At 54.0% G+C, this 26,451-nt stretch overlaps 1 protein-coding gene across 6 annotated transcripts in view; it reads left to right on the top strand.

Moving 5' to 3' along the window:
- Positions 1–26,451, top strand: part of PPP2R2D (protein phosphatase 2 regulatory subunit Bdelta) — a 56,007-nt gene that overhangs the window by 28,881 nt on the left and 675 nt on the right. For 2 of the 6 annotated variants that reach the window (XM_045040865.1, XR_006587444.1), the window contains exons 1-10: positions 3,046–3,066; positions 5,761–5,926; positions 6,341–6,453; positions 9,566–9,743; positions 12,613–12,777; positions 14,711–14,880; positions 14,953–15,044; positions 22,450–22,570; positions 23,211–23,533; positions 23,646–23,783. In XM_045040865.1, coding sequence (XP_044896800.1) covers positions 9,584–9,743; positions 12,613–12,777; positions 14,711–14,880; positions 14,953–15,044; positions 22,450–22,570; positions 23,211–23,533; positions 23,646–23,783 — 1,169 coding nt within the window. In that variant the 5' untranslated portion in view covers positions 3,046–3,066; positions 5,761–5,926; positions 6,341–6,453; positions 9,566–9,583. Of the gene's footprint in view, positions 1–2,060; positions 2,159–3,032; positions 3,067–5,760; positions 5,927–6,340; positions 6,454–9,565; positions 9,744–12,612; positions 12,778–14,710; positions 14,881–14,952; positions 15,045–20,265; positions 21,906–22,449; positions 22,571–23,210; positions 23,784–26,451 lie in introns of those variants that run through there. The other 4 variants (XM_045040866.1, XR_006587445.1, XM_023241118.2 and 1 more) reach the window with 4 other exon arrangements.

Below are 26,451 nucleotides of genomic sequence, written 5' to 3' on the forward strand. Positions count from 1 at the left end.
AGGAAGTCCTATAATAACTACTATCTAACTAAAATGTTTGCTCACACCTTTAAGATTTGTATTACATTATGACAACCTCAGGGGGAGGGTCTTTTTTTTTTATTGTTTTATTTTGTACTTTTTAAAATTTACATCCAAATTAGCATGTAGTGCAACAATGATTTCAGGAGTAGATTCCTTAGCTCCCCGTACCCATTTAGCCCATTCCCCCTCCCACAGCCCCTCCAGTAACCCTCTGTTTGTTCTCCATATTTAAGAGTCTCTTACGTTTTGTCCCCCTCCCTGTTATTATATTATTTTTGCTTCCCTTCCCTTATGTTCATCTGTTTTGTCTCTTAAAGTTCTCATATGAGTGAAGTTGTATGATTTTTGTCTTTCTCTGACTAACTTCACTTAGCGTAATACCCTCCAGTTCCATCCACATAGTTGCAAATGGCAAGATTTCACTCTTTTTGATTGTTGAGTAATACTCCATTGTATGTGTATACCACATCTTCTTTATCCATTTATCCATCGATGGACATTTGGGCTCTTTCCATATTTTGGCTATTGTTGGTAGCGCTGCTATAAACATGGGGGTGCCTGTGTCCCTTCGAAACAGCACACCTGTATCCCGTGGATAAATGCCTAGTAGTGCAATTGCTGGGTCAAAGGGTAGTTCTATTTTTAGTTTTTTGAGGAATCCATAATGTTTTCCAGAGTGGCTGCACCAGCTTGCACTGCCACCAACAATGCAAAAGAGGTCCTCTTTCTCCGCACCTTCACCAACATCTGTTGTTGCCTGAGTTGTTAATGTTAGCCATTCTGACAGGTGTGAGGTGGTATGTCATTGTGGTTTTGATTTGCATTTCCCTGATGATGAGTGATATTGAGCTTTTTTTCATGTGTTGGTTGGCCATCTGGATGTCTTCCTTGGAGAAGTGTCTGTTCATGTCTTTTGCCCATGTCTTCACTGGATTATTTGTTTTTTGGGTGTGAGTTTAATAAGTTCTTTATAGACTTGGTTGTGCAGCAGTATTTGGGTTTAAGCCCCTTGGCCTCGGCGGAGCTGTAGCCCCGCAGGTGGAGAGCACACACTCATCTGCCAGGCACACAGGCCTTTCGTGTTGGTGCCCCAGCAGCGGGGGGGGGGGGGGGGGGAGGTTCTGATCCAGCCCTTCCAGCCCTTCCTCGGAGCCGCTGGAGAGATTGTCTGGGGCAGGTGAAGAGTCCCGGTGGTAGAGGAGCAGGCTGACAGTGGCCTGTGCAGGACCGAAGCCATCTTTGTCCTGATTCAGTCTGCACTCAGCACCCCTGGGCTGAAGACAACCAGGTTTTCTATTTTTTTGCTCCAGGAGTCCATTTCATGAGTTCAGATCTGTTGTTTCTAGGCCTTAGCCTTAGGTACCTAAGGACTTTTCCAGCACTTGGCTTTGTTCTTTGTACCCTTTGCCTGTAGTGAGCTGATGACCAAGATCCTTGTCAGAAATTCCGTACCCAACCAACAGTGTCTGACTAGATAATGATGGCGTCATTATTGTCATTATCGATGCTAGTGACTGTATCCAGTCGGTGAAATAGAGTTTGTGCTGTTTGTAAGGATATTGTGTACAGAAAGCAACAAAAGTTACTGCAAAGAATATTAAAAACATTCTGTCAATATCATGTAAGAATCAGATTTATTTTAAAAGTTCATATTAGGCATGCATTATAAAATTAGAGCCAGTCTTCTAGGACCAGTTCTTTTCTGTTTTTCTTTTCAAAATTAATTTTCTAAATTTTTACTCTATATCCTTCTCTCAAGACATCACAGTCTAGATAAATCCTGGTGCCCTAGGGACCAGGTGTTCAATCCGCTGAGCAAAACCCATAAGCCCATATGTGTTCTTGGGCTCTGGGCACCAGAATCAGAATTGGCTGCTTGGTAATTACAAGTTTCCCATGAAAATTTTGCTTTATCCAATAGGGAGAAAGTTGTATATGTTTTTATTTTTCTTTTGAACCTTTACTGATTTTTGGTATTGATTATGCCTCCTTTCAAAATCATAGTCTGATAAATTGCTTCTGTATTTTATTGACAGCTGACATCATCTCAACTGTTGAATTTAATTACTCTGGAGATCTGCTTGCAACGGGAGACAAGGGCGGCAGAGTCGTTATTTTTCAGCGGGAACAAGAGGTCAGTAATTCACTGTACACAAACCAAATGAATTGCAGCCTTTCTCATGTCACTGGGAAGGAAGGAAAGCAGCACAGCACGTTCTCAGTCTCTAAGTTCACTTGGATTCGGTTACATCACATTAACCATATAGAATCTTCTTATCTCAGGGCTGAGCAAGATCTGTGTTTCAGCTCACTGACGTCCACCCTCTGAGCTCCGATTAAGTCCCCTGTGCCCTTACGTTCGGGGAGGAGAGTCCTCGCCCTACCCACAGGCTGTCGTGAGGACCAGATGAAGGATTGGGTGGTGGGGTTCTGCATTCGTTTGCTTTCATCCTATAATTAATTCAAGTGACTGTCGGTGAAAACCACTTCACGAGCCAGTGGAGGTGGCGGCTCCCAGCCGTGCTGTCCAGCAGTAAGTATGCTCTGAACGGCTCCTGCGGCACTAGCCGCGGGGAAGGTTCTGTGTGTGTTGGGGGGCCGTGAATTCTGTGTCCCTCCTCAGAGGTGAGCAGCAGTCTTGCACCCCCCCGAGGCCCCACCATCAGTGCTGGGAGGAAGGAGTCCTCACTGGGGCCTGAAGGACCCCACAGGTGAATATCAATCACGAGCACTGCTTTTTCGGTCACTCCTGCTTTGCAGGGGGAAAGGGCAGGGAAACCCATGTTTTTCAGTTATGCGTAAGAGGAGAGTGGGAGGCAGAACCAGGCCTTGCAGCCCACCCCCCTATTTTATTTCTGGGGAGCCTCGTCAGAGCTCATGATGAGTTCCGATGAAGGAAGCAAGATGGCCCGGTGCCCTGCTCGTCTGTTGTGCACACGTTCCGGGGCAGAACCACCGGGAAGCCAGGCTTGGGTTTGTGGAAAGCCATCTGTCTTTTCTCTTGACAGAGTCACACACGGGCCCTCGTCTGTGTCCAGGCAGGTCAGTGTGGGGTTACTTTCTCATCTGCAGATTCTGGTGTCTACGTTTTTGTGGCAGAACTGGTGTGGCAGCTAGGGGGCCCTGGAGTCTAGCAGATCTGTGCGGCAGTGAATGCTGGCCCTGCCACCAGAAAGGAGGCACGTAGGGACATCTGTAGGAGAGGGAGCCCTGGGTGCCCCAGTCAGTGGTGGATGGCTTCTGTAAGTGAGGAGAGGTGTGCCCGCATCTCATTGGAATATACATGTTGCAGCTCTAATTTTGCTGTGTCTGTGTAGATTACAAAATTTTTTTTCATATTTTTTAAATGTTTATTTATTGTTGAGAGAGAGACAGAGTGTGAGCAGGGGAAGAGCAGGGGTGGGGACACAGAATCCGAAGCAGGCTCCGGGCTCCGAGCTGTCAGCACAGAGCCCGACGTGGGGATCGAACTCACAGACCGTGAGATCATGACCTGAGCAGATGTCAGATGCTTACCCAACTGAGCCAGGTGCCCCTAAAAAAATTTTTTTTAATGTTTATTTTTGAGAGCGAGTGTGAGTGGGGGAGGGGCAGAGAGAAAGGGAGACACAGAATCAGAATCAGGCTCCAGGCTCTAAACTGTCTGCACAGAGCCCCACGTGGGGCTCAAACTCATGAACCGTGAGATCATGACCTGAGCCAAAGTTGGATGCTTACCCGACTGAGCCACCCCATGTGCCCCAATTAAAAAAATTTTTTTAATCTTATTTTTTCTGATTTGGAATGGTGAGAATTCTTGTGAATAATATTTATTGTCATTAGTCTTTGAAAATCTTCACAGATGATTTGGCAAGTTCATAGTTTTGCATTCTTTCCCCAGAGGTAGATTAGGACATGGCACTCCTTAAGTAGAACTGTGTATTTGATCCTTTTCGGCAGAAGTAAAAGTGGTTGGTGGTGTTTATTACTTTTAGCAGAAGGATTATTTTTAGCGGATTGCTGAGCCATAGCTGTCCTAAATGTAAGAATTGACTTCAGCTCCTTAAGGTTTGCCATTTTAATGATATCCTTATAGAAAACTTTCCTCATTTTTGTGGGTCATCATTGAAATCTAAAAACTGTCTGCTTCAACTGTGAAATAGATTGTGGTAAAACTCAAGCATCTTGTTACAAAATATGTTAACGCTTTTGAGAACCTGTAGTATAAAGTGTTTAGTTAAGATGGATTAAATCATTATTAATAAAGTGCAGCAGCAGATTTATACAGCAAACAGGTGGTCAGAGTTGTTTAAGTTTGATAAACCCAACCACCTGCAACTCACTAATCCCTGGGCAATGTGTTTCCCCATCCTTTTCTTGATACTTTGGTTAACATAAAAAGAGCTTTCATATTCCATCTGCTTTTAAAATATTTTAGTGGTTGCTGTATGTAACCCTCACTGTAGACTTGGATTTTTCCAGCGCTATCCGTTAAATGGCCCAGCCGTTTCTGCAGAGCCGCGGAGCCCGGGGGGCTGCGGGGACACAGCAGGGCCCTGCCCGATGGCAGGGGGTGGGGGTGGGGCGGCATGAGTGTCAGGCTGAGCGATCGGGGAGATAGGGAGCCCTCCAGACATCCGGGGGTAGGGAGCACGGTTCGAAGTATTGATCTTGGAGCTTTTTCCCCTCTCAGCAGCAGAGCCCTGTTTCAGGAAGCCCGGTGTGGCAGTCTCCAGGGAGCAGAGCTTGGGGACGTGGCTGTGCAGCCCTCATCCTCAGAGCACAGCTTTGCACCTGATCGCGCAAACTGCTGTGTTTGCGTCGAGTCCACTGACGCCGGCGCTCGGCACGTCTGCCAACAAGATAGGCCTCCCGCCACCTGCGGATCACAGCTCCCAGCGGCTCGGGCCGTTGGCCTGGGCTCTGGCTCTGCCCCCTCCTCCAGGCCCTCGCTCTCTCCTCTGTTCTGCCTCTCCTGGGACAGGACGGGGCGTGGAGACCGCTCACTGCCCCTCGGGGTCTCAGCCTGTTGCGGGGGCGGGTGGGGGGGGGGTCTGGTCGGGCAGATTTTAGGTATTAATATAAGTATATTATGACCCCACCACCCAGGTTTTACTCTTTCGTAAAAGAAAACCAAGCCCTTGGCAGGTGGGTGAGGCTCCCGTGTGCCCTCCCCGTGCTGTCTTCCAGCTTCATCCCCAAGTCTTACCTTACTCTCCCTCGGCCTTCCCAGAGTTGGTTATGACTTTGAAGACGGCCTGTATCTTTCTGAGCGTGTGTTTATACTTTTACTGCAACATGTAGAATTGTTTTATGTGTGTTAAAAATCCACATAACAGGTATCCTCTACTGGTGGTGGTCACCGCATAAGTGCCATTCGATGGCCCTCTTCCCGGTGGGCACGAGTGTGGCCTGGGCCGGCTGCCCCAGGGCCCAGGGGGTGCACTCACCCGCTGTGGGCCCTCGGCCTCTCTCCAGAAGTGCACGCACGGCAGGGCCTGCTCACGTTTGCGGAACCCTGGCTCACGTGCACCTGGAGCGCGTGCCTAGGACAGAGACGGAAGGTCTGGGAAATCTCTGTTACTTGTTTTTTCCACGTAAATTAATTTGGAGTGTCATCTGTTTAATAATTCTTGACCCGGAATTTTGTTTAACTTTTTAAAAATGTGTGTGGTCATTTTATAGTCATATTGGTAGTACGGAGTTTTTCTTTGCACTGTGCTTTGTTCATTAAAACAGCCTCCTGTTTCCTTGCAGAATAAAAGCCGCCCTCACTCTAGGGGAGAATATAATGTTTACAGTACCTTTCAAAGTCATGAACCAGAGTTTGACTATTTGAAAAGTCTAGAAATTGAGGAAAAAATCAATAAAATTAGGTGGTTACCACAACAGAATGCTGCTCATTTTCTACTCTCTACAAATGGTAAGAGCTTTTTGGTTTTTGTAAGTGGTTATTCGATGTAGGATTTTATTTTTAATTTTCTGGGTATAGGTTCCTTTTTTACTTTAACCCATTCTAGAAAATGTTTCTGTTTAAACTTTGGGGAGAGGGTAAATTATTAGCTAGGCAGCAGGTGGTAGGCTGAGGACTTAAAGAACACAGAGGTGAGCACGCACACGCTCCCCATATGGCGCTGCCCTGCGGCCCACACCCCCCTCCTTTACTTACTGTGCCGACAGAACGTCCAGGTTTATCCGTAACCGGAAGCTAAGGTGCAGAGGCTCGTAGCTTAGAAATCCACATAGAACCACACAGTTTCCTGATGTAATACTCGACTAACAGTGGTGCGTGCTAAGGTTTTTCTTTTAATACGGAGACTAAGATTTTTATTTTCAGATAAAACTATTAAATTATGGAAAATAAGCGAGCGGGACAAAAGAGCAGAAGGTTACAACTTGAAAGATGAAGACGGACGGCTTCGAGACCCATTCCGAATTACGGCGCTGAGGGTACGCGCTGCGTCTCCTCACACTACTCGGTTCTCTTGCTAGTTAATCGGGGACAGTGCGTGCGTCTGCATAGAGGAGACCGCTGAGTGGGGCCCCTGTGGGGTCCGCCTTTTCCGGCCCGTGGAGGCTGTCTGCGATCACAGTCGCCGCTATTTGTATGTGTTACGGTCGGGTTTCCTTGTGCGTCACGTAAGCAGGAAGTCACACGGTGTCTTCAGAAAGCACGATGACACTAAAGAGACTCAGATCTAACTCCACAACAAATCTCTCTAAGCGTGTCGACCCCCTTCACTGCAAAGGTCCTGAGTGGCGCGTGGGTCGTGGTGACGTCCCCGTGGGATTCGGAACGTTGCCCTGGGTGGAGCCGCGTGGGCCGCAGACGCTGGCTTTCACGGAGTTCCCTGGGTTAGCTGGGGCATGTTCTCAGGTTTCCGAATCATCACTTCTAACTGTGAAATTTAAAAAAATTCTTCCCTCCCTTTTTTGCTGACCCCGAGCCCAGTATGAAATGACCGTCACTTCTGGTACCTAGATTTTTTTTTTTTACTTTTTAACGTCTATGACGTTGAGTAAAACTAACTGAACAGGCTCTCAGGGTCTTGTAATTGGCCCCCCGGTGCGCGCCCTGGCCGGTGCGTACAGTGAGACGGGATATGGCGAAGGAGGTGGGGCATTAGTTCGGAGGCCTGTCCTAAAACCGCTGCCTGGTACACGGGAAAATTGTCGGCTGGCTGGTTTCTTTTCTAATGAGGTTTAAAAACTTTGCTGAATACTGTTCACCAAGTGAAGACCTAGTTAGTGCATACGTTCCAGGTTAGTAGGAAGGTGTGACAGGGAAGGACACCGTCCCGCAGAGACCCTTCCCCGCACCACACCCCACCTCAGTGACGCTGGGCGTGCACAGCATGCTGGGATGGCGGGCGCACGGGTCAGAGCCACAGCCCGGCAGCGGAGGCGGCGCTCCCCGTGGTTCAGGAAACAGCAGCGTGCGGCTGAGTAGCGTTGCCCAGGAGGAGAGCGGGCTGGGTCAGCCTCTTCCAAGGCTCTCGGGTCCCAAGTGTTGCCGTGTGTCCAGGGGCTGATTCCGAGAAGCGACGTAATATACTCGGGTGGAGTTTATAAAACTGATTTGAACCGAGATGTGTCGATCTGAACATTGGTGATTTCTGCTGCCCCGGTTACCGCTTTCACATCCACGTGGCAGCGAGAAGCCACTCGAAGTGACGGTGGCACTGGTGTCAGCTGCCAACACCTGAAGCGCCTCTAAGTGGGATGGGCTGGAGAAGGCATTGGGCGCCCTGCTCTGGCCTCCTGTCGGTCCCGGCCGCCCTCACGGCCTCCCGCCCGCCCGCCCGCCGGCTGGCACACTCTCCCCACTGCTGGAAACCTGCTTCCCCCTGAGCGCACCGCACGCTCACGTGCCTCTACCGTAAAAACCATAGGTCTTATTTGGGTAAATAAAAACCAGTGCTGGTTTTATCCAGAGGCTCTTTTATGTGTTCAGCCCAAATAAAATTGGTCTAATTGGTGGCCAGAGTGCGATTTCCTCAGAAACTGCTTTTGTTAATCCCAGTGGGGTTTAAGACATCACAGGCTGTAAATAGACTGGTCTTTGTGAGTTTAAGCCCATATTTGATTTCTTAACTGCCTCTCTAAAAACTAAAAATAGAGTATTTGTCTAAACTTAGCTGAGTGGCAGTCAAATACTGCTTTTTTTTTTTTTAACGTTTATTCATTTTTGATAGAGCATGAGTGGGGGAAGGGGGGGGGGGTACACAGAATTGAAAGCAGGCTCCAGGTTCTGAGCTGTCATCACAGAGCCCGACGCGGGGCTCGAACTCATGGGCTGTGAGATCATGACCTGAGCTGAAGTTGGATGCTTAACTGACTGAGCCACCCAGGCACCCCAAATACTGCTCTATTTAAATTTTGTTTTCCTCTTAAATTATTTTAGCACCAAAAAAGGAATTTAATTAGGAAGAAGAGGCTTTCAGGCCTGGCATTAAAGTTGCCACGTGTCTTGATCAGTTAAAAGACTGGTTGAGGGCTGTGGCCACCCTCCCTGTGCCCCGCAGGGCAGAGAGGCCAGCGTGTGGTCGGCACCTGTCTGCCTGAGGTGTAGGAAGCGGTGTTGATGAATGTTTCTCCAGGCAGTTTGCAGACTTTTGGTCAGAGAAGACGAAATGAGAGGCGCTCCCTTTGGCTTTTAATTAGAAAAATAACGAATTACTGCTGTTCATTTTTTATTGTGATTTTAAAGCTTCTGCCTTCTTTTCCATTGGATGTCAGTGATGTTGGGACTTTTTTCTTTTTCTCACCCGTGGACACGATGACGCACAATGGCGCCCCTGCCGCTCGTGTGGGCATGTGTGTGTTTGGGCCGGCCCCGTCCCTCCCGCTTTGCCTGGCTGACTCCACGTCTCCATGGTGGCATAGGTGTCCTGTCCCCTGACCACAGCGCACAGCACAGAGATGGGGTTTTTGTGCCCCCTTTTTAAAAGTTTCTTGTTGAAGCATAATCTGTCTACCAAAACCTGCCTCTGCCGTATAAGTGCACGGCTCCATGGGTATTTCCAGGCTGACTTGCCCGCGGAGCCAGCAGCAGATCAGGCATGGTACCTCAGCTCCCTGGGGGGCCCCCGTGTGCTCTCCTGTCCCCGCACCCCCTCCGAGGTGCGTGGCATTTGCACCGAGCAGACCAGCTGTGTAGTGTCCCTTTTAAAGGCAGTGGCTGCAAGGGAGAGAAAGGGATGGGGGTTCTTGACGGAGTCTCCCATGGAGACTTTGCTGTCCTTGTGGCTGCGGGGACACACGGGAAGGAGAAGCCAAGCATTAGGCATCGGTGTGCTGGAAGCACTTTGTTAGGTGCCAGTTCAGTGTGCCCTTCGACGAACGTAACCGGCCCTGGCGGTGGCCGCAGGGAGGGACAGGACCCCATTTGTAGCCTGTTTTCATAGCTCTGGTAATTGCTTATTTGGGGTATTGTCTGTACGAAACCGTTAGCTCACTGTGAACTCGGATTTGTTCCTTTTTGTTTTCTGCTGTCTTGAAGTGTTGTAATTTTATGCTGCAGTGATCTTTGTTTTGAATTCCTGTCTCCTTCCGTTTTTAGGTTCCAATATTGAAGCCCATGGATCTTATGGTAGAAGCAAGTCCACGACGAATTTTTGCCAATGCTCATACATACCATATAAATTCCATTTCAGTAAATAGTGATCATGAAACGTATCTTTCTGCAGATGACCTGAGAATTAATCTATGGCATTTAGAAATCACAGATAGGAGCTTCAGTATCCTTCATCAGATGGCGGTCTCGGCATTTTTTCACGTTTGTCCTTCAGAGACGTGGTTCTCCGTGCACATCTCTTCCTGCGTCTGAGTCTCCTCTTCTACACGCTTGCTGCACGGTAGCCCGTGGTGGAGGTTCCCTGGGATTTGGAGCATCCCTAAAAATGGAAACTACTTTCTGCCTTTGGGGAGGGTTCTCTATGTAATGAGAATGACCCAAGTCTCTTGCCCCCGGGTTAATGAGAGGCTGTTTTAAATAGCATCTGTTGGAGGCTCCGTTGTTGCCTGCCCGCCCCGCCCCCCCCCCGCCCCCAAATGTGCTAGTAGATAATAGACTGGAAAACACTGGCTGTGGTTCGAGTGATGTTTAATCATCCAACCCAAGAAGTGACACGTAAGAATTGTGTCTTAAAAGATTTGTTTAAGGAGTATTCAAAAGAGTGGTGCAGTGGCACGGTTACGAAGGTGAAAGTCTGCCAATTATTGGTTAGGCAAGTTCTTGATTTCTCCAGAAATGAGAGTCCTGTCACATGTGCACGTCAGGGGGCTTCAGTCAGGATTTCCTGTGTTCTGGAGCGATGTCCGGCTGGCCGGAGCGGGACGGGCGTCCGCAGGGTCGCCTGGGCTGCGTGTGACGCCTCCACTCAGGACAGTCCACGAAATCAAGCGTATATACCTTTCAGATTCAAGCATGTCACACGTGATTTTTATTATCTGTTGTCCTTTTACTTGATTCGGTTATTTCCTGACCGTGGTAACTCGTTTCCCGAAGAGCGTGCGGGCCTGGCTGCGGGAGGAGGCCCGCCTGAGCGAGGGGCCGCTGTGGCCGCCGCACTTTCTGTGTCTCTTCCTCTGCAACCTTGCAAAACGTCCCAGCTTAGGAGGCTCATGCCCGTGGTCCCTGCCTTCTCTTTATTCTCCCTAAATTGTTCTCTTTTAAATCAGTGTTTCTCCCATTAGTACATGACTGTTTGGAACAAACTTCCAATAAGCGGAGAAGTTCTTCCCCCTCCGTCGTTCCAGACAGCCATGGTAGGTGGCGGTGTGCACGCCTGCAGCCTTTTCCCAGCAGCGCACGGACGCGTGTGTTCGGAGGCGCTGGGCTTATCCTCTGCTTGGTGGTAGTGACGTGAGGTTCCAAGCGCTCGGGAATGTCAGCGGGCGAGTTCAGCTCTGGGACCTTAATTAGCATCGAGTCCCTCAGGCCGTCCAGGCCTTTCTCCTCCTCCGGAAACCTGCACTCCTGGGGGGCTGCCTGGGGCTTTGTAAAACCCCAAAGCCAGTGGGCACGAAGCCGCGTGCACGGGGCCTGGTGCACAACAGTGAGCCTCTGCCGTCCGCCTCGTTTTTTCCACCGCATCCTGACCGCCTTTTTCGTATCCGTGAGACTCCAGGTGGGTAGCTGCAGGGTTTGGAGCTCTTGAGGGTTTGCGGCTCCGCGCCGTGCTGTGTGCCCCTCGAGCCCGAGGACTGGCGCTGGGGCGCAGACCGTGTGTGGTACCACTTCCGTGCGGGCTTTGGAACGGGCGCCCCTGCCCCCTCGGCGTGCTTGTTTTCAGCAGAGCATTGGATCTTCTGAAAAATAACTTTTCACGTTAGTGAAACCAAACGGACCATTTTTAATTTCCTCGATTATAGGTGAGTTCAAGTATTTGCTGTTGATTTACCGTCCATTAGTGTGAAGTTTTTTTGGTGTCCCTTGTCATTTTCCTCCTATCGGAAGCTCCTGTTTTTCCTTCATGATTGGCGAGCGCTCTCAATTCATAAACGATTTGTGTATGCACTCACAGTTTTCGTTGCCTTTATAAAATTTTGTCTCCCCATCGTGTTCCGAACGCCCTTCCTTGTGACCTAGATTTTGAGACACATACGCTTTGACATACTTTTTTGCATCTGTTAACACTATCTTATTTTTCCTAACACGATTACTTTAAAAATACCTTTGATCCATTCACACGAGACCTCCGGCAGCGAATTGTGCTCTTTCCGGACACTCAGCCCCCGCCTTGTGCCCTTGGACCTCTGCGCCCGTCCGCTCGCCGACAGCCGGCCCTCCTCTCACCCTGGTCAACGTTGCGGATCACGCCCTGCGCGTGAGGGGAGCGCGGCTCGCTCTGTTCGGGTGCCTCCCCACCTGCCTGGGCGGTTTCCTCACGGGCTGGCACGGACTCCGGTTCTCGAACTTACCGGGAACTGTGCCCTGGCGCTCGGCGCCGGGGTGCCCTGTGAGCTTCCCTGGACTCCCAGCAGCCCCTGGGTGTGGCCCGGGTCTCCACCCTACGTAGCAGTGCACAGGGTCGGCTGCAGGGCTGCAGTCCCTCCAGGATCGCTGCCCACACTGGGTGCTGTCCAGTAACATGCTGTGGTGTCACCTAGTTGTCAGTGGAAGGGTTCATCTGGCCCCCGTCGTTCCATCCCAGCCTGTAGCCAGATTCCACTCTCCTCTTGTGTTTGTCAGTTAAGTGATTTCCGTATTTGGCAAGCTATGCTGTTCTAACTACTTAGAACAAGCTCTTGATGGCAGATGAAAAGATTCCTAGAAAAGCAGAATCTTGGAATTTGGCAGGTCTCGTGTGTGTGTGACGCATGGATAGAAGTATGGGATTTTCACACGGGTCTCACACCATCAAGCACCTATGATCTTGCCGTGAACGTCTCGTGGAATGTTAGTGGCAGCAGCGGTCCGGGCCTGCTGAGCCGCGGCGCTTAGGTGACACAGGCCCTCTTCCCGGCGTGTTCCCCTGCGCGCCGTCTGTGTGGTCACCTCCTTTACGTGTCCACTCTTAACGCTCACGGTGGGTTTTTCCCGCCTGCCGTTCGCGTGGACGTGGTCGAAGCTGCTGAGCACCTGCCTTAACCGTGTGCCTCCAGACATCGTGGACATCAAGCCCGTAAACATGGAGGAGCTGACGGAGGTGATCACCGCGGCCGAGTTCCACCCGCACCAGTGCAACGTGTTCGTCTACAGCAGCAGCAAAGGGACCATCAGGCTGTGTGACATGCGCTCCTCAGCCCTGTGCGACAGACACTCTAAGTGTAAGTGCCTGGAGGGCTCAGCTTGCCTCGTTTAAATCCGCCTGTTCTCCGGGCGCAAGACCGTCTCCAGAGACTTAGGCTTCCTTCCGTTCCGCTCGCACCCGCGCAGGCGTAGGACCTGCTGTCGATCACCAGTCCGGGGGGGCTCTCGCGTGGGCCGTTGCTGGCGCCACGTGGACGGTGAGGGCAGGGTCCCGTAGACTTTCCGTTAGATGTCCCTCGGAGGGGCGGCCCGTAGTGGTACTCCCGTCACAGTCTCAGGGCTGCGTCTGAGGGCTCCCGGGCCGGGGCCGGCCGAGAACCGTGTGTTGCCTCCACCTCCGTGCGCTAGGACCTCGCGCGGCTGCTAGAGCACATTTCACTCGTGGTCGTTCTCGGCTGTCGCAGTGGGCTCTGTTCACAAGTGAGCTTTGCTGCCCTGGAAGGCACTTCCCTCAGGTGACGCTCTAGCACTTTAATCCGCTGAGCCTTGAAGTTTCTTCTAGGTGAGGAGAGGTTTATCTTGTTTTCAGTTTTAGCCATAAAGCGTAGGCCCGGCTTTATAGAAAAGCAGAAGCGTGCATGTGTCCTCCCTTGCGTCCCATGGTGGGGACTGGACTGCACAGCAAGCTTTGCCGGCGCGTCCCCGGAGCCCGCGAGGGCGCCTCGATTCCCGTGTCCTGGGACGCGCTCTCCTTCGGGGGAGTCGGTCAATTGACCGTTCTGTTTGCGGTGGCTCCCCTGCCGAGCACGGCCACACAGCAGTGCCTCACATCAGACGTGCTTGCCGACTGGTTCACGGGAACCTTTTTGCCTTATTCTCATTTTTCTGAGGCTAAAGTGTGTTTTCAAGAATTCTGTCCTCTTTATGGGAGTCCTGCAGTGAAGAGTCAGCTTCGTATGATGTTGATTTGTGTCTCTCAAGATTAATAGTCTTTTTTTCTTTTTTTAGTTTATTTAAGTGATCTCTAGACCTAATGTGGGACTTGAACTCATAACCCCAAGATCAAGAGTCGCACACTGTTACCGACTGAGCCAGCCAGGCGCCCCTCACCATGATATTCTTGAAGAGACCATTTTGCATAGATGCCCGGAGTAGTTCTTGTCGGCAGTTTCTTTGAGGAAACACTCGGCATTGCCAGTAGCTAGCTTGCTTAAAATTCATTCCACGTGCAGAGCCAAGAAACATACAGGTTCCCATGTTTAGAAAGAAACAAAAGGCTAAAGCGGCTTAAAGTGAAGTGCAGAGACCCTCACTCGAAGCTTCCTGAGCCGAGGGTGTGATGGCACCCTGGGGGACTGGGGGGCTCACGGAGCCTCTGGGGCCGCTGTGGCCGCGCAGGTAGGGGGCTGTTGAGTTTCTGCTGAAACCGCAAAACCTGTAGGAGAAAGGAATGTCTGCCGAGGAAGCATCTGGAATCTTTCTGAAAGTAATTGGGTCTTGTTAATGGAACTTGGCTCCCAGACAGCAGAGACCGACACGGGCTTTGGCGGGTGGGACCATCCGGAGGTTACAGTCTGGACCCAGTGTGCCCAGGCGGCGCCACCTCTGTCTTCCTGTGACACGGGACAGGGCTGCTTGGGCACCCGGGTGTCTGTGGTCGCGACCTGTGGTTAGCATGGCAGTTCTTGACCGCAGTCCACGCCGGCATGTCGGGGGCGGATTCCCCAGGCCGCAGCCCTGGGCCTCAGCCGTGGGCGTGCTGCTCCCGGGTCTGGGTGGGATCGGGGGGTTTCTGATGCTGTCCCCTGTCAGTGACTGGCCCCGGGCCACCCCTCGAAGTCTCTGAAGCACAGAAGGTGAAGGCCAGAAAACTCACAGACTGGAAAGGTCAGGAGCTTGAGTGGCATGCGGGCTGTGCCCCCCTCTGGGGTCCCCGGGAAGGGCCCGGAGCCCGGAGCATGGTTTGTCCTCCGGCTTTTAAACAGAAGCTGAACACGTTGTGTTTTCCAGTTTTTGAAGAACCCGAAGATCCCAGCAGCAGGTCCTTCTTCTCCGAAATCATCTCTTCCATCTCCGACGTGAGGTTCAGTCACAGCGGCCGGTACATGATGACCCGAGACTACCTGTCGGTGAAGGTGTGGGACCTCAACATGGAGAGCCGGCCCGTCGAGACCCACCAGGTGAGACCGCCGCACCGGGACGGCGCCACGTCTGCCCGCGGTGCCGTCTAACCTTCCTGTGGTTTCGTTAAGGTGCACGAGTACCTGCGCAGCAAGCTGTGCTCTCTGTACGAGAACGACTGCATCTTCGACAAGTTCGAGTGCTGCTGGGGCGGCTCAGACAGGTGAGGCCGCGGGCAGGCCCGCACGGGAGGCAGGGGGCTTCGCGGGGGCGGAGCGGGGGGGGGGGGGGGGGGGGCGCCGGTTGTGCCGAGCCGTGCTTTGAAGGCTGGTTTTCAGGCTCTCGACAGTTTGTTTTTATTTATTTAATGTTTTGTTTTGAGAGCGAGCGAGCGCGAGCATGCGCACACACGGGGGAGGGGCAGAGAGAGAGTCCCAGGCAGCCTCCGCACTGTCAGCACAGAGCCCGACGCGGGGCTCGATCCCACAAACCCTGAGATCATGATCTGAACCGAAAGCCGGAGTCGGATGCTTAATGGACCGAGCCACCCAGGTGCCCCCCCCCCCCTCCAACCCCAGCCCGCTGCCCCCACCAGACGGTTTCCGTGGAGAGAAGGTGCTCAGGAGCAAGTTCTCCCCATGCTTGTGGTGCTTACAGTACCTGTGGTACTAAGGTTCTTTTGGGCTGTTTTTTAAATGCTTTTAAAGTAACGTGTCATGTCCTGCTGCCGAGAGGACTGTGACGGAAGGGACTGGGGCGGTGGTTTCCCCCTCAGCATGTGACCGGCCGCATTCCAGTGGCCTTTCCTGCGGGAGAGGAGCAGGGAGCGCCTTCCCGGCTCACTGATGGTGGTGCTCCGGCGGCAGGGCCTGGTGGCCTCTGCAGTGTGGTAGTTCTGGTGCCTCGGGAATGTGTCTTGTGCCCGTTCGTCAGAGAGGACGACGCCAGTAGTGCCGAGGATCGTGTCATTGCTGTCAAACGACACGTTGCGTTTGTGGTGCTGGGAAGGGGCGGTCCCGCGTGACCGAAGGAAACTGCACAGCAGCCAGGATGAAGCGGGGGTTGGAAGTAGAAGGTCAAGGGAACCCTGGGTGCCGGGCTGGCCCGCGGGCATCCGGTCCCAGGACCCAGGTCTTCACAGCTGAGGTCTGGTGCAGTTACAGCCTGGGGCCCACGCACAGTGCACAGTGATGGGGAGACCCTCGAGGGTTCTGGAAGAGGCATCATCCATCTACATTCAGAGTCCCAAGGGACATCTGTCTGAGACTTTGAGCATAAAAGTCCCCTGAGATTTGTAACCATCAGCCTGTCCCCCCTCACGGGATGTGGAGTATGTGTACTGGCGGCCTGATCTGGAAAAGCTACTGCGGGCCTGGGTGCTACGTAGCAGGCCGGGCTCTGGGCATCAGGAGGAACAGACCTTTTCGGGCCTAGGCTTTTACCCAATTTACGTGCCGACCCTCCACCTCTTGGTGTTTTGTGGATGCTGCTGGAGACACGAGTCCCCCAGGGCAGACTCCGGGCTCCAGACCCCTGGCCTTGCAGGGTAGCGTGAGCTCCGTGCGGGCACCGGTTTTCCAAGGCTCCCGCGCCGCACAGGAGTGACACAAGGGGCGCAGGCCGGGCCGCACAAGCAGCGGGGTTGGTGTCACATCCAGCGTGACCGGGCTTCTCAGAAAATGGTGAGCCCGCCTGCCCGTGGACGCTGCGGAGCCCAGACTCGGGGCCCAGGGAGAGAGCACTCGAGAATCACATTCTTGGCACAGCCACGAAGACGCGGAGGGGCACCCCGCACCCATGGTGGATTGCCTCTCCCGGTACACCCAGGGCTCGAGATTTCCCCAGATGTATAGGTAAAAACTACCAAGTACGTGAAGGAAAGCTACTGTGAACAAGTCCAAAACAGCAGCAAAACTGAACGTCTGCGGATTCAGATACTGGAACTGTAAGCTGCAGGGTATAAGGTAAGAGGGCTGAAAATGTTTCCAGACGGAAGGAAGGAACCAAAACCTGAGCAGGGAACCATGAGCAAAACCACTAGAAATGACCCGAGAGATTTATAAACGGAGCAAACAGAACTTCTGGAAAGGAACTACTCAGTGGTTGAAAATGACCATGGGTTCAGTAGGAGATCCCGGGCAGTTAGAGAACAGGAGAAGCCGTTGTCTGCGGCCCAGCGCGGAGCTCCAGGGGTAGGATCTGCAGAAGGGCACGAGCATGGAGGCTGGGGGAGGGGCACCCGGTGAAACACGTGTTAGAGGCGTGCCCAGGAGTAGAGAACTATGGAGAAGTGATGTCCGATGCGATGATGGCCAGGAACTTCCTGTAACAGACGAAGACTTGAGGAACAGGTTCAGGAAGCACAGAATTCCATGTCTGTGTCCTATGAGATCCCAGGGCACCGCAGGCAGAGAGGGGTTAAAAGCAGCCATGGGGAAAAAAGACGCGCTACCTTCAGAAGGGACAGTCAGGCTGGGAGCGGCCTTCTCAGCACAGCAGGTACACGGGATGGTGTGACGCAGCGTGTTGTCCTTCCTTGTGACCGCTGTTACTGCCCGCCGAGATAAATGATCGGTCGCTCAGAACAGTGTGCAGTAAAGCGCATTCAGATGGGGGACGGTTCACCCTGACCAGAAGCTTACAGGATAGATCTCAGGGGTGTACTTCCAGGAAAGGACGTGACCCCAGAAGGCGGCTCTGAGAGCTCAGGCAGGCGCACGGCCACCACCAGCCCTGGCCCTGTGAGCAAAGCTGAGGAATATTGACTCTGAGCTCTGCCGATGTAAGCTGGTTACCTGTGGGGACAGGTTACAGCTGTCCCTCAGCCATCTAGTACACGAGCTGGGAGTGACTGAGAGACGGGGCCAGAGCCGTGAAGGAGCAGCACCCACATGGAAGAGACCGGAGGACTTCTTGTACAAGCCCCAGCCCCAGACAGTGAAGAAAAAGTTAGGGAACTTCACCCACTTTAACATTGTAAACTTGTTTTATATCAAAATGCGACAGTGAAAACCCACGAAAGCAGATATGACCAGCCAAGAGCGGAGTGTCCAGAATCAGTGAAAGAATTGGAGAGTGACAGCTCACAAGCGGGAACTAACAGAAACGGAAAGAAGACGAGAGCGCTGGGTCTCCGTAGTCGGCGTTAAAGGGACAAGGACACCTTCTCACAGCCTTTACAACGGTGGGCTGAGGGCGGAGCCCGACGGCCTTGACCGTGGCCCTCCTTTTGAGACTGGCAGCGGCCCACATGGGTCAGGCACCTGGTGCGTGTGCAGGCAAGAAACATGCTCAGAAACCGGAGCTAGCAAACCCCTGAGGGGCCCCTGTGTTCGCCATCAGGTGAGCGGACAGGAAGAACGCTGTTGTCTGTCCGTAACGTTTGCCACTAAAAACGAGTGAAAACCGATGAATTAAAACTACACATATCACATGGGTGATATTCTCACAAAGAGAGTAAGCAAAGAAAGCATACTGTGGAAGAATACGTATGATTTGATGATTTCCGTGTTCTCTAGAACACGCAAGAAGGTATTGATTTTAAGAATACATAACTGCTCCAAACGGGAACACGTACAGGGATGCCACTTCTCCTCTGTAACGGTTCCCAGCAGGGGCTCCGGGTGGGAGATCTGTCTGTCTAGAGAGGTACACAGTGGGATTTGACCATGTTAGCAGTGGCTTATGGGTAGAGGATAGTCGTGTTTTTCTTTATGCCTTTTGGCATATCGGGAATACTAAAACCTGCCTTCAAATTACCGGTTCCCAGGAATATTCAGAGGCTTCCCAGTAAGGTTTCCCTGTTCTCCCGCCCTTGCAGCACTCCCCCGCCTTCTTGCAGGAAGTGTCTCCCGTGGGATGGTGTGACGTTGGGGGGGCACCCGCACCCTGCCTGAGACCATGCTGTCCCGTGACACCTCTTGGCCGTGCTCAGGTTGTCTGGCAAAAATGGACATAGCCACTTACCCCTGAGTCCACTCGGCCACCTGGGGAACAGGAGGACATCTGTCCAGGTGCTCAGGAGGGTTGTCACTCACATGGTCTGGGTGGTGGGCACACCCACCTCCCCTGCAGGCTTGTGGGTCAGACGTTTTAAAGAAATACCGAATCCGTCAGAGTTGGTCTGCTTTCATTTCTGCCGCACGCCAGTTCTCGTCAGTGTCGAGCACAAAACCGCATCCTCCTGAAGAGCTCTTCCCGGTCTCTGTTCCAAGGAATCGTGGCAGACACGCTTGACTTCGAGCAGTGTGGACAGAAGGGCCGCGTCGGCACACTTCCTGCCCAGCCTTCCTTGGACGTGGTCTCGTACACGAGGCTGACCTGGGGAGCGCCCTGGTCTGAGCGGCGCTGGGCCTCTCCCAAGCGCCGCGTGCTCCTGGGCTTAGACCGCACGGGCTGAGTACGGGTAGTGGAAGGAGTCCTTCTCTGGCCGTCCTGTTTTCCGGGTGCGGTTTTAGATGAGGTGAGGCAGGCACTGAGGGATTTGCCTGTGTCGGGGTCAGCCGCTAGCCGCGCCCGAGCCGGGAGACCGTGGGGTCGTCGGAAGAGACTGGGGAGCCACGGGGACCGGGCCGGGTCTGCGGGATCCGCAGGGCGAGGTCTGAACACCCTCCTCGTCTGGAGCAGGGCTCGTTCTAAAGCCACGGGCGAAATCCTGGCAACGCTTGTCAGCCATTTTTCTCAGTTTTGTTAAAAAACAGACCGGCAGTTTCTACCAGTATAGCAGGAACATTTTTGACTTCAGAGACCATGGAGGCCTTCGGGATTAATCCTGGAGAGAGAAGAATGTGGGCAGAGCCGCAGCATCTGAGATTCACCCCGAGGTCTTCCCCTTTGTACGCCTGTCGCTTCGCGTGAACGAGTTTCTTGGCATTAAATGAATTAAAAAGTATTCTTTGATGAGGTGTGTGTGCAGGGACACTGACAGGTCTAGTGTCTACTGAACACAAGTCAGTTTTGTATCACTGACAAAGTGCAGATGTTTGAGACTTGAAAATACCCCGTTGTCCGTGGCTGGGACAGGTGGCCGTGTCGGGTTTTTTTTTCTTTTTCTCTTAAAAACGCAGTAACGTGGGGTGTTGGCTGGCTCGGTCGGAGGAGCGTGAGACTCTTGATCTGAGAGTCGTGAATTCAAACCCCACTCCGGGTGAGGAGCTCACTTCAAACAGAACACATCAATGTAATCAAGTGTGGCTGTTCCTTTTCTATTCTGTAATATTTCTTTTCGCGGACATGATTACGTACGTGAAGTTCAGTAGGCGATTTTCACTGTTTTTCTCTGCCAACCGTTATTTTCACGTCTTGCTTCTGAAACGATCTTGTCAGGTAGGGGAGGGGTGAGGGCAGGTGACCCTCGCCGGGCGTCCAGGGCGCTGGGCCCCCACGTGTGGTAAGGTATCCGTGCCTCGTGCCTGACCAGCACTGCTCTCTCTCGTTGTGCACAGCGCCATCATGACCGGTTCCTACAACAACTTCTTCCGAATGTTCGATCGAAATACACGGAGGGATGTCACGCTGGAAGCTTCCAGGGAGAACAGCAAGCCCCGAGCCAGCTTAAAGCCTCGGAAAGTGTGTACAGGCGGGAAGAGAAAGAAGGACGAGATCAGTGTGGACAGTCTGGACTTCAACAAGAAGATTCTGCACACGGCCTGGCACCCAGCGGAGAACATCATCGCCGTGGCCGCTACCAACAACCTGTACATCTTCCAGGACAAGGTCAACTAGGGAGGCCGGCGCGGGGACTGAGCCCGGCCATTGCCCCAGAGGAGGGACGCCGTCGTCCTCTCCGCGAGGAGCAGCGTGGGCCCCGCTCCCCTCGCGGGCTGGAGGGGCTGCCCGCCTGCGGGGCAAGCCGTGGGCGCCGCTCACGCCCGAAACCTGCCCGGCGCCGCATCGGCGGGCCATGCTCGATAAAGGCCATTACTCACAATAAATGTATTTATTTAAGTCTGAGCCTTCCTTTCCAGTTTATAGACCAAAAAGTTAACACCGGGAGAAAAGTCTCTTCACGAGCCCCCCCCTCCCCCACCCCCCTCCCTTCACTCTTGGGGACCGCTCCCCACCCGCAGTCCCCTGAGGCCTGGTGGCCCGGCCACAGGCTGGATTCGGCGAGCAGGCTCCGGCCGCTCTCCTCACCCACGCACCTGTGTCTGCCGCCACACCTTCCGGTGTGGCCAGTGAATAAAAGTGACACATTCTGAGAAGTGTTTTTAAGTCTAAGACAAGTATCGGCTTTTTATTTGCTTTCATTGCATATAACGGAATTACGCAGAATTACGCTTTGGAACGGTTTCGAACCCTCGTCCTTCACTGGCAGGACGGTGGCACGTGCAGTACCTCAAACTCGGACCCTGCCCGGCCCCGAACTTGCGTTCATTTTCTTTCGTTTCTGTAGAAGTCGGCCAGGTGACGCGCCAGGTAAGGCTGGGGGAGCCCCTCAGAAAGGATTCGAGGATAGACCGGTGCTGCCGTGCCCGCGACACCGGTGTCCAGTGAGCCGCCCCGCGCACGCCAGGGAATGTGATGAGTCCCGGGGGTGGTCCCTTTAGAAAGCGCCGAAACCCTATGCATGCGGAATCTCATGGTGCGTTTCGAGCCAGCAGAACGAACAGTTTTAATTCCCACGTGCTGCCACCGCTGCCTGGCTGTATTTTAAAAGTAGGATCTTTGATGCCAGAAATCAGGATTTCCCGGGACAGAAACTATAGAGGGGGGATTGGAACTTACTGGGATTTCACACACGGGCCCAAGCCGCAGCGTCCTCTGGGCACCGGGGCGCCGGGTGCACACGCCGCTGTTGAGGGCGTGAGAGCGAATGTTTTGTTAATGAACGTTCTGTTCGTTACCCTGATGTAACGTAACAGCTCCGCTTTAGTTCCCATTCAGTTAGAAGTGGAGAGTTTAAAACAATTCTTACTTGTACATGCGTCGTGGCACAAGTTCCAGACCTGAGACCCAGAGCAGAGTTCTCCAAGTGTTCGTCCGCTGCGGTCCTTCGCAAAAAAAAGCAGTTCTAACAGAATTGTATATATTTGTTCAACTATTTTGACCAAAAAGTTTAATAAATTTTAAATGTTTAACTGGATTTGCATTGTGTGTTCAGACGGCTTTTCCCATTGAGTAGAAATTGAGCCTCTGCGTCGCGGGGGACCCAGCAGAGGGGAAACGCCGGGGCGCGGACCCCGGTGGCGCCCTCTCCGACTCCGGGGTTCCCCGCTTGCTCTCAGGAGCTGGGACCTGTGCGGGATGCACGCTCGAGAGGCGGGCATGTCTCCCCTGCACTGCTTCCTCCTCAACGTGCATTTCCAGGTGAGCCTTTTGTCCCCCCGACGAGGGAGAATCCCTAGTTTTCAGACTTCATTTATTTCGCTCATTTATGTTCTTCATGAAATACGTATTTTCTAAAACGTTCCCCTGTTCTCGTTTACAAATCCAGAAATTGTCTCTGTTCCTCAAAGTCAGTTGTGTGAATTGTTTTCATTCTTAGGGTCCCGTGCTGCTGTCTTCCTAGACGTTTTCGTGCTCTACGCAGGCCAGTGACCTGGGTCGGGATAGATAATCTTTATTCACGAGAAATGGAGCTTCTGAAAGTCAGTGTGAGACTCAGCCTGGTTGTCCTGTGTCTGCAGATCACTGGCACTGGTGATGGGACAGCACGACAAATGCCACGTTTCCACCTGCTGTCCTGAGGAGCTGAGCGGCCCCACTTCTCCAAACCAGAGGCCCATCCCCAGAGCATCCCTGGTCAGCGTGAGTGGACTGCTCTGACCAGGCCGAGCCGGGCTCTGTTGCTTCGTTGCTTTAAGGAGGAAATGTCTGCAAGTCTTGCTTAAGGGGGTCGAGACGAATGTCAGACTTGGCACCTGGGCTTTTTTCTTCCAAACGTGTGCTGTGTCCACAGACCAGCAGCCATTGGCCTCTCCTGGGGAGTGTCCGGGACAGGGTCAGAGCAGTGGGAGCCCCGAGTGAGCAGCTCCCTGGCTCTGCAGGAGAAGGGACAGCAGGTGTCTGTTCGGAGGACGCTGCTCTGCACGGAACCCAGGTCTGAGGCGGGGCTTGGCCCTGGGATCGTGTCGGGGATGTTGAGCGGGGATGGAACGCGCACTTCCATTAGGACAGGGCTCGGGTGCTCTGCCGGGAGAGTGGAGGGCGTCCGGGAAAGTCTCGTATGAGCCGGTGGGATACCTGACCGGGACCCCGGTCCTTCGGTGTCCGGCGCAGAGAGGGCAGTACTTGTGCCCCGTGAGGGGTCTCCACGCGGCTGGTGCTCGGGGCCAAGTACGGGTGGGGCAGCCCCCCGCCCCCCCACACACACCCAGGGCTGTCTCAGGGAGGAGTGGGGTATGACGCGTGGGCGCTCACCCTGATGGTGGCGGCCCCTTCTTTCTAGGTGCTTGCTGCACACGGGCCCTGCAAACTGGCGGCAGGGGACAGGTGGCCGCCCTGTGGCCCATGGTCACAGGTGGCGGGCTCAGGCGTGTGCGCACTGCCCCTGGGCCCACCCTGCACCCCCGCAGGGCTGGTGACGGCGGGTGAGCACAGCACACAGGGAACTTTCACACCCGAGCGTGGCCTTGACCTAGGAGCTGTGGCCCTGAGAGAAGGGACTCCCCGGCAGGAGAATGTGCGGAGGGGTCATCTGGGCCCGGGGCTTGTTGGAGTCGTCGGCACCTCATCTGACAGTGCATCCCTCTACTTGGGGTGTGCGCGAAGGTGGGGTCCCACCATTCAGTGTCCAGGGCGGGCAGCGGCCCCAGCGGGTGGGAGGCTGGGTGGCCGCCATCCAGGATCACCTGGCCTGTCCTTCCTGTCCTGCTTCATGCAGCACGGTCCCCGGAACACGGGCCTGCCAGCCGCCAGGATGCCAGCACTGGGCTAGGACAGCTGCTGTCGACCTCGACCCCCGCGCAGTTGAGGACATCGTGAGCAACAAACCTGGGACGACTCATAACCAGAGTGTCTGGTAAGTCACTGGAGACCAGTCCGTTCAGAGTGGGCTTTGCAGGTGTGCTTGGTGGGGACAGACCTTCCCAGGCTGCAAATGAACCTCTTAGGCTCTGCAGCCTTTTACCGACACCCTCGGGGCACCACTGACGCTTCTCACGGGCTCCGCTCCTGGGCCCAGACGTCGCCTGGAGACTGGGAGCCTCGCACATGTGCATGGGGTGACGTTGAGCATCTCGCATGCCCGGATGTCTTCTTCGGAGAAATAACCCGTCGTGTTTTCTATCTAACCCGACTGGTGTTACTTAGAGTGTCGGTTCCGCGTCACAGATCTTGGCTCCCGTGTACTTGGTTTCTGCTCCGTGTTGGTGGCTCCCGTCGGTGTGCACAAGGTTTTTAGTGCAGCCCCACTGGTTTATTTTTGCTTCTGTTGCTTTTGCGAATGGTGTCAAATCCAAAAACCTTGCCGAGACCAATGTCAGGGAGCTCACGGCCTGTTTTTGTCTGGCTTCTGGTTTCTGGTCCTAAATCCATTGTTGAGATTTAAGATCTTATTTTTAAATCATGTCTACACCCGGCGTGGGGCTTGAACTCACAACCCTGAGACAGTCGCAGGCTTCACCCACAGAGCCAGTCAGGCCCCCTGCGTCACTTTGTCCGCGGCGGCCCGGGGCGAGTCCTGCCGGCGCTGTCTGCTGGACACGCGGCCCTTTCTCCGGGGTGCGCTGGCGGCCGACCTCGCAGGCGGACGGCCCGTGTGGGGGTTCACCCCGGTTGCAAGGCGTCTTCACGACGCCTTGGTCTCTGTGACCACCGTGGGGGGGGGGGGGTTAGTGGGGCTGCCCCCCACGCTCACTCTGTGGCGTCCGTGGGTCCCGCGTGTGCCTGACGGGGACCCGCAACTCGCAGACCCGTATTTTCCTCCCACCTGTTTGCTGCCGGCGTGGACGAGGGTGCCCGCCCGTCACCGCACCACCATGCTTGTTTCTTGTCCCGCTTTGGGCCACTGGCACTTCCTTCACCTTGTCTCCCGTGTCCTTTGCCTGTGCCGGCTTCTGAGCCCACTCTCCGGTGTGTGTGTGTTCCGAAGCCCACTTCTCCCTCGAGCCGTGCTTCACCCCGTGGCCATTTCAGTTCAGCTCGGGTCATGACCTCACGGCCTCACTTTACCTGTGGCCTGAGGGACCAGATCCGGACCGCCAGCTCGCAGTGCTCACCGGAGGCCCCGAGGCTGGAGCTGGGAGACCCCTCCCCCGCAGGATGTGCGTGCCTCCCCCGCATCTACTAGACCTTGAGTTCCATTCACTCTCCGGCCCTCCCTCTTCCTACGGATCGCATCCGTGTCCTCCTCGTTCGAAGCTCCGAACACCTGCCCCGCCGCCAGCGTGGCCTCAGCAATCGTCCCATTTCCTTGTTTGCATTCGATTTTGAATGATCTCGGAAACATTTCCAATGATTGGTTTTGGCTTCGCGAGGCACCGTGGAGGTGCTGAGTCCGTCCCGGAAAAGGCCTGCACCTTCCTTCCCCTCCACCCCCCCCCCCCATACCTGCTGCCCCCACCTGCTCCTCTGGTGTGGTCACGGGTTTCTTCATAAGGAGCAGGGTCCTCCTTGGCTCATTTTTGCACGAATGATAGCACACCATCAGTTACGCTCTTTTTTCAAATACGTCTTTATTTTGTTCATCAGCCTGCAGTTGGGGCCGTAGTGGGTCCAGCTCTGAACAGGGTCGCCTGGGGCAGCTTGCCCGATGCCGGAGGGCCCGTGTGGTGTCCGAGCCGATCGCCCACACGGCTGGCGCACCCTCTGCGGGGGGGCCTCTCCCGTGACACGCTGCTAGAAACGGACTTTTACAGGGTGATTCTCAGGGAGGATTCCTAGAACGGGTCGTAGGTCACAGCAACGCGCAGGTGGTTGTCAGGGTGCTGATGGGTTTCCTCCCCGCCCCGCCCCCAAGTGCCCCACCCAGTCTGCAGGTGTCTGGACCAGAAAACTCAGTTGAAAGTGGCAACTGCAGGCTTCTCTCTTTAGACCCAAGACTGTTTGCAGCATGTTATAAGTCACCCAGACGCGTAAACTCACTCTTCAGCGAGTAAAGTGAACAGTAAAAAGGGCTGTTAGCAAAAGCTGTTACTGTGTGCTGTTATCACGCCAGAAAGGAAGGACAAAAGAGAGACACCTGCCAATACACACACTCTGGGGAGGGGCCTCCAGAAAGCCCGGTCTCATTCCCGGTGTCACTCAGGGGAAAGCACTTTCCTGACCGCCCTCGGGGGCTTCCAGCCAGATTTGCCCAGGGCTCAGCTAGTGCCACCAAGGGCGGAGCAAAAGTGCCTTGCAGAGGGCCCCCGGTCACTCACGTGATGACCCAGAGGGCGACAGGGGAGTCAACCGTGCTCAAGGGACACCAACCCTGGAGACACAGGACCCCGCTCAGCCACGCTGAGTGCAGCCCCCTGGATCAGGCCATTGGCCGCTTGGGACAGAAGCGGCAGAGGGACCAGCCCGTTTCTCCTGACAGACGGGCACCCCCTGCTGTCTGTCACGGGAGTTCGCTCGGCCGGAGCAATTCCATGTGACCGAACCTATCTTCCAGAAGTCGAGCGCCGGGAAGGTTTCCGACCCCATTCAAGCAGCAGAAATTTCTGCAAACGAGATGGCTGTGAGCTGCTGTACCTGAGGTAATC

Source organism: Felis catus, chromosome D2 (genome assembly GCF_018350175.1).
Source record: "Felis catus isolate Fca126 chromosome D2, F.catus_Fca126_mat1.0, whole genome shotgun sequence".
Lineage (NCBI taxonomy): Eukaryota > Metazoa > Chordata > Mammalia > Carnivora > Felidae > Felis > Felis catus.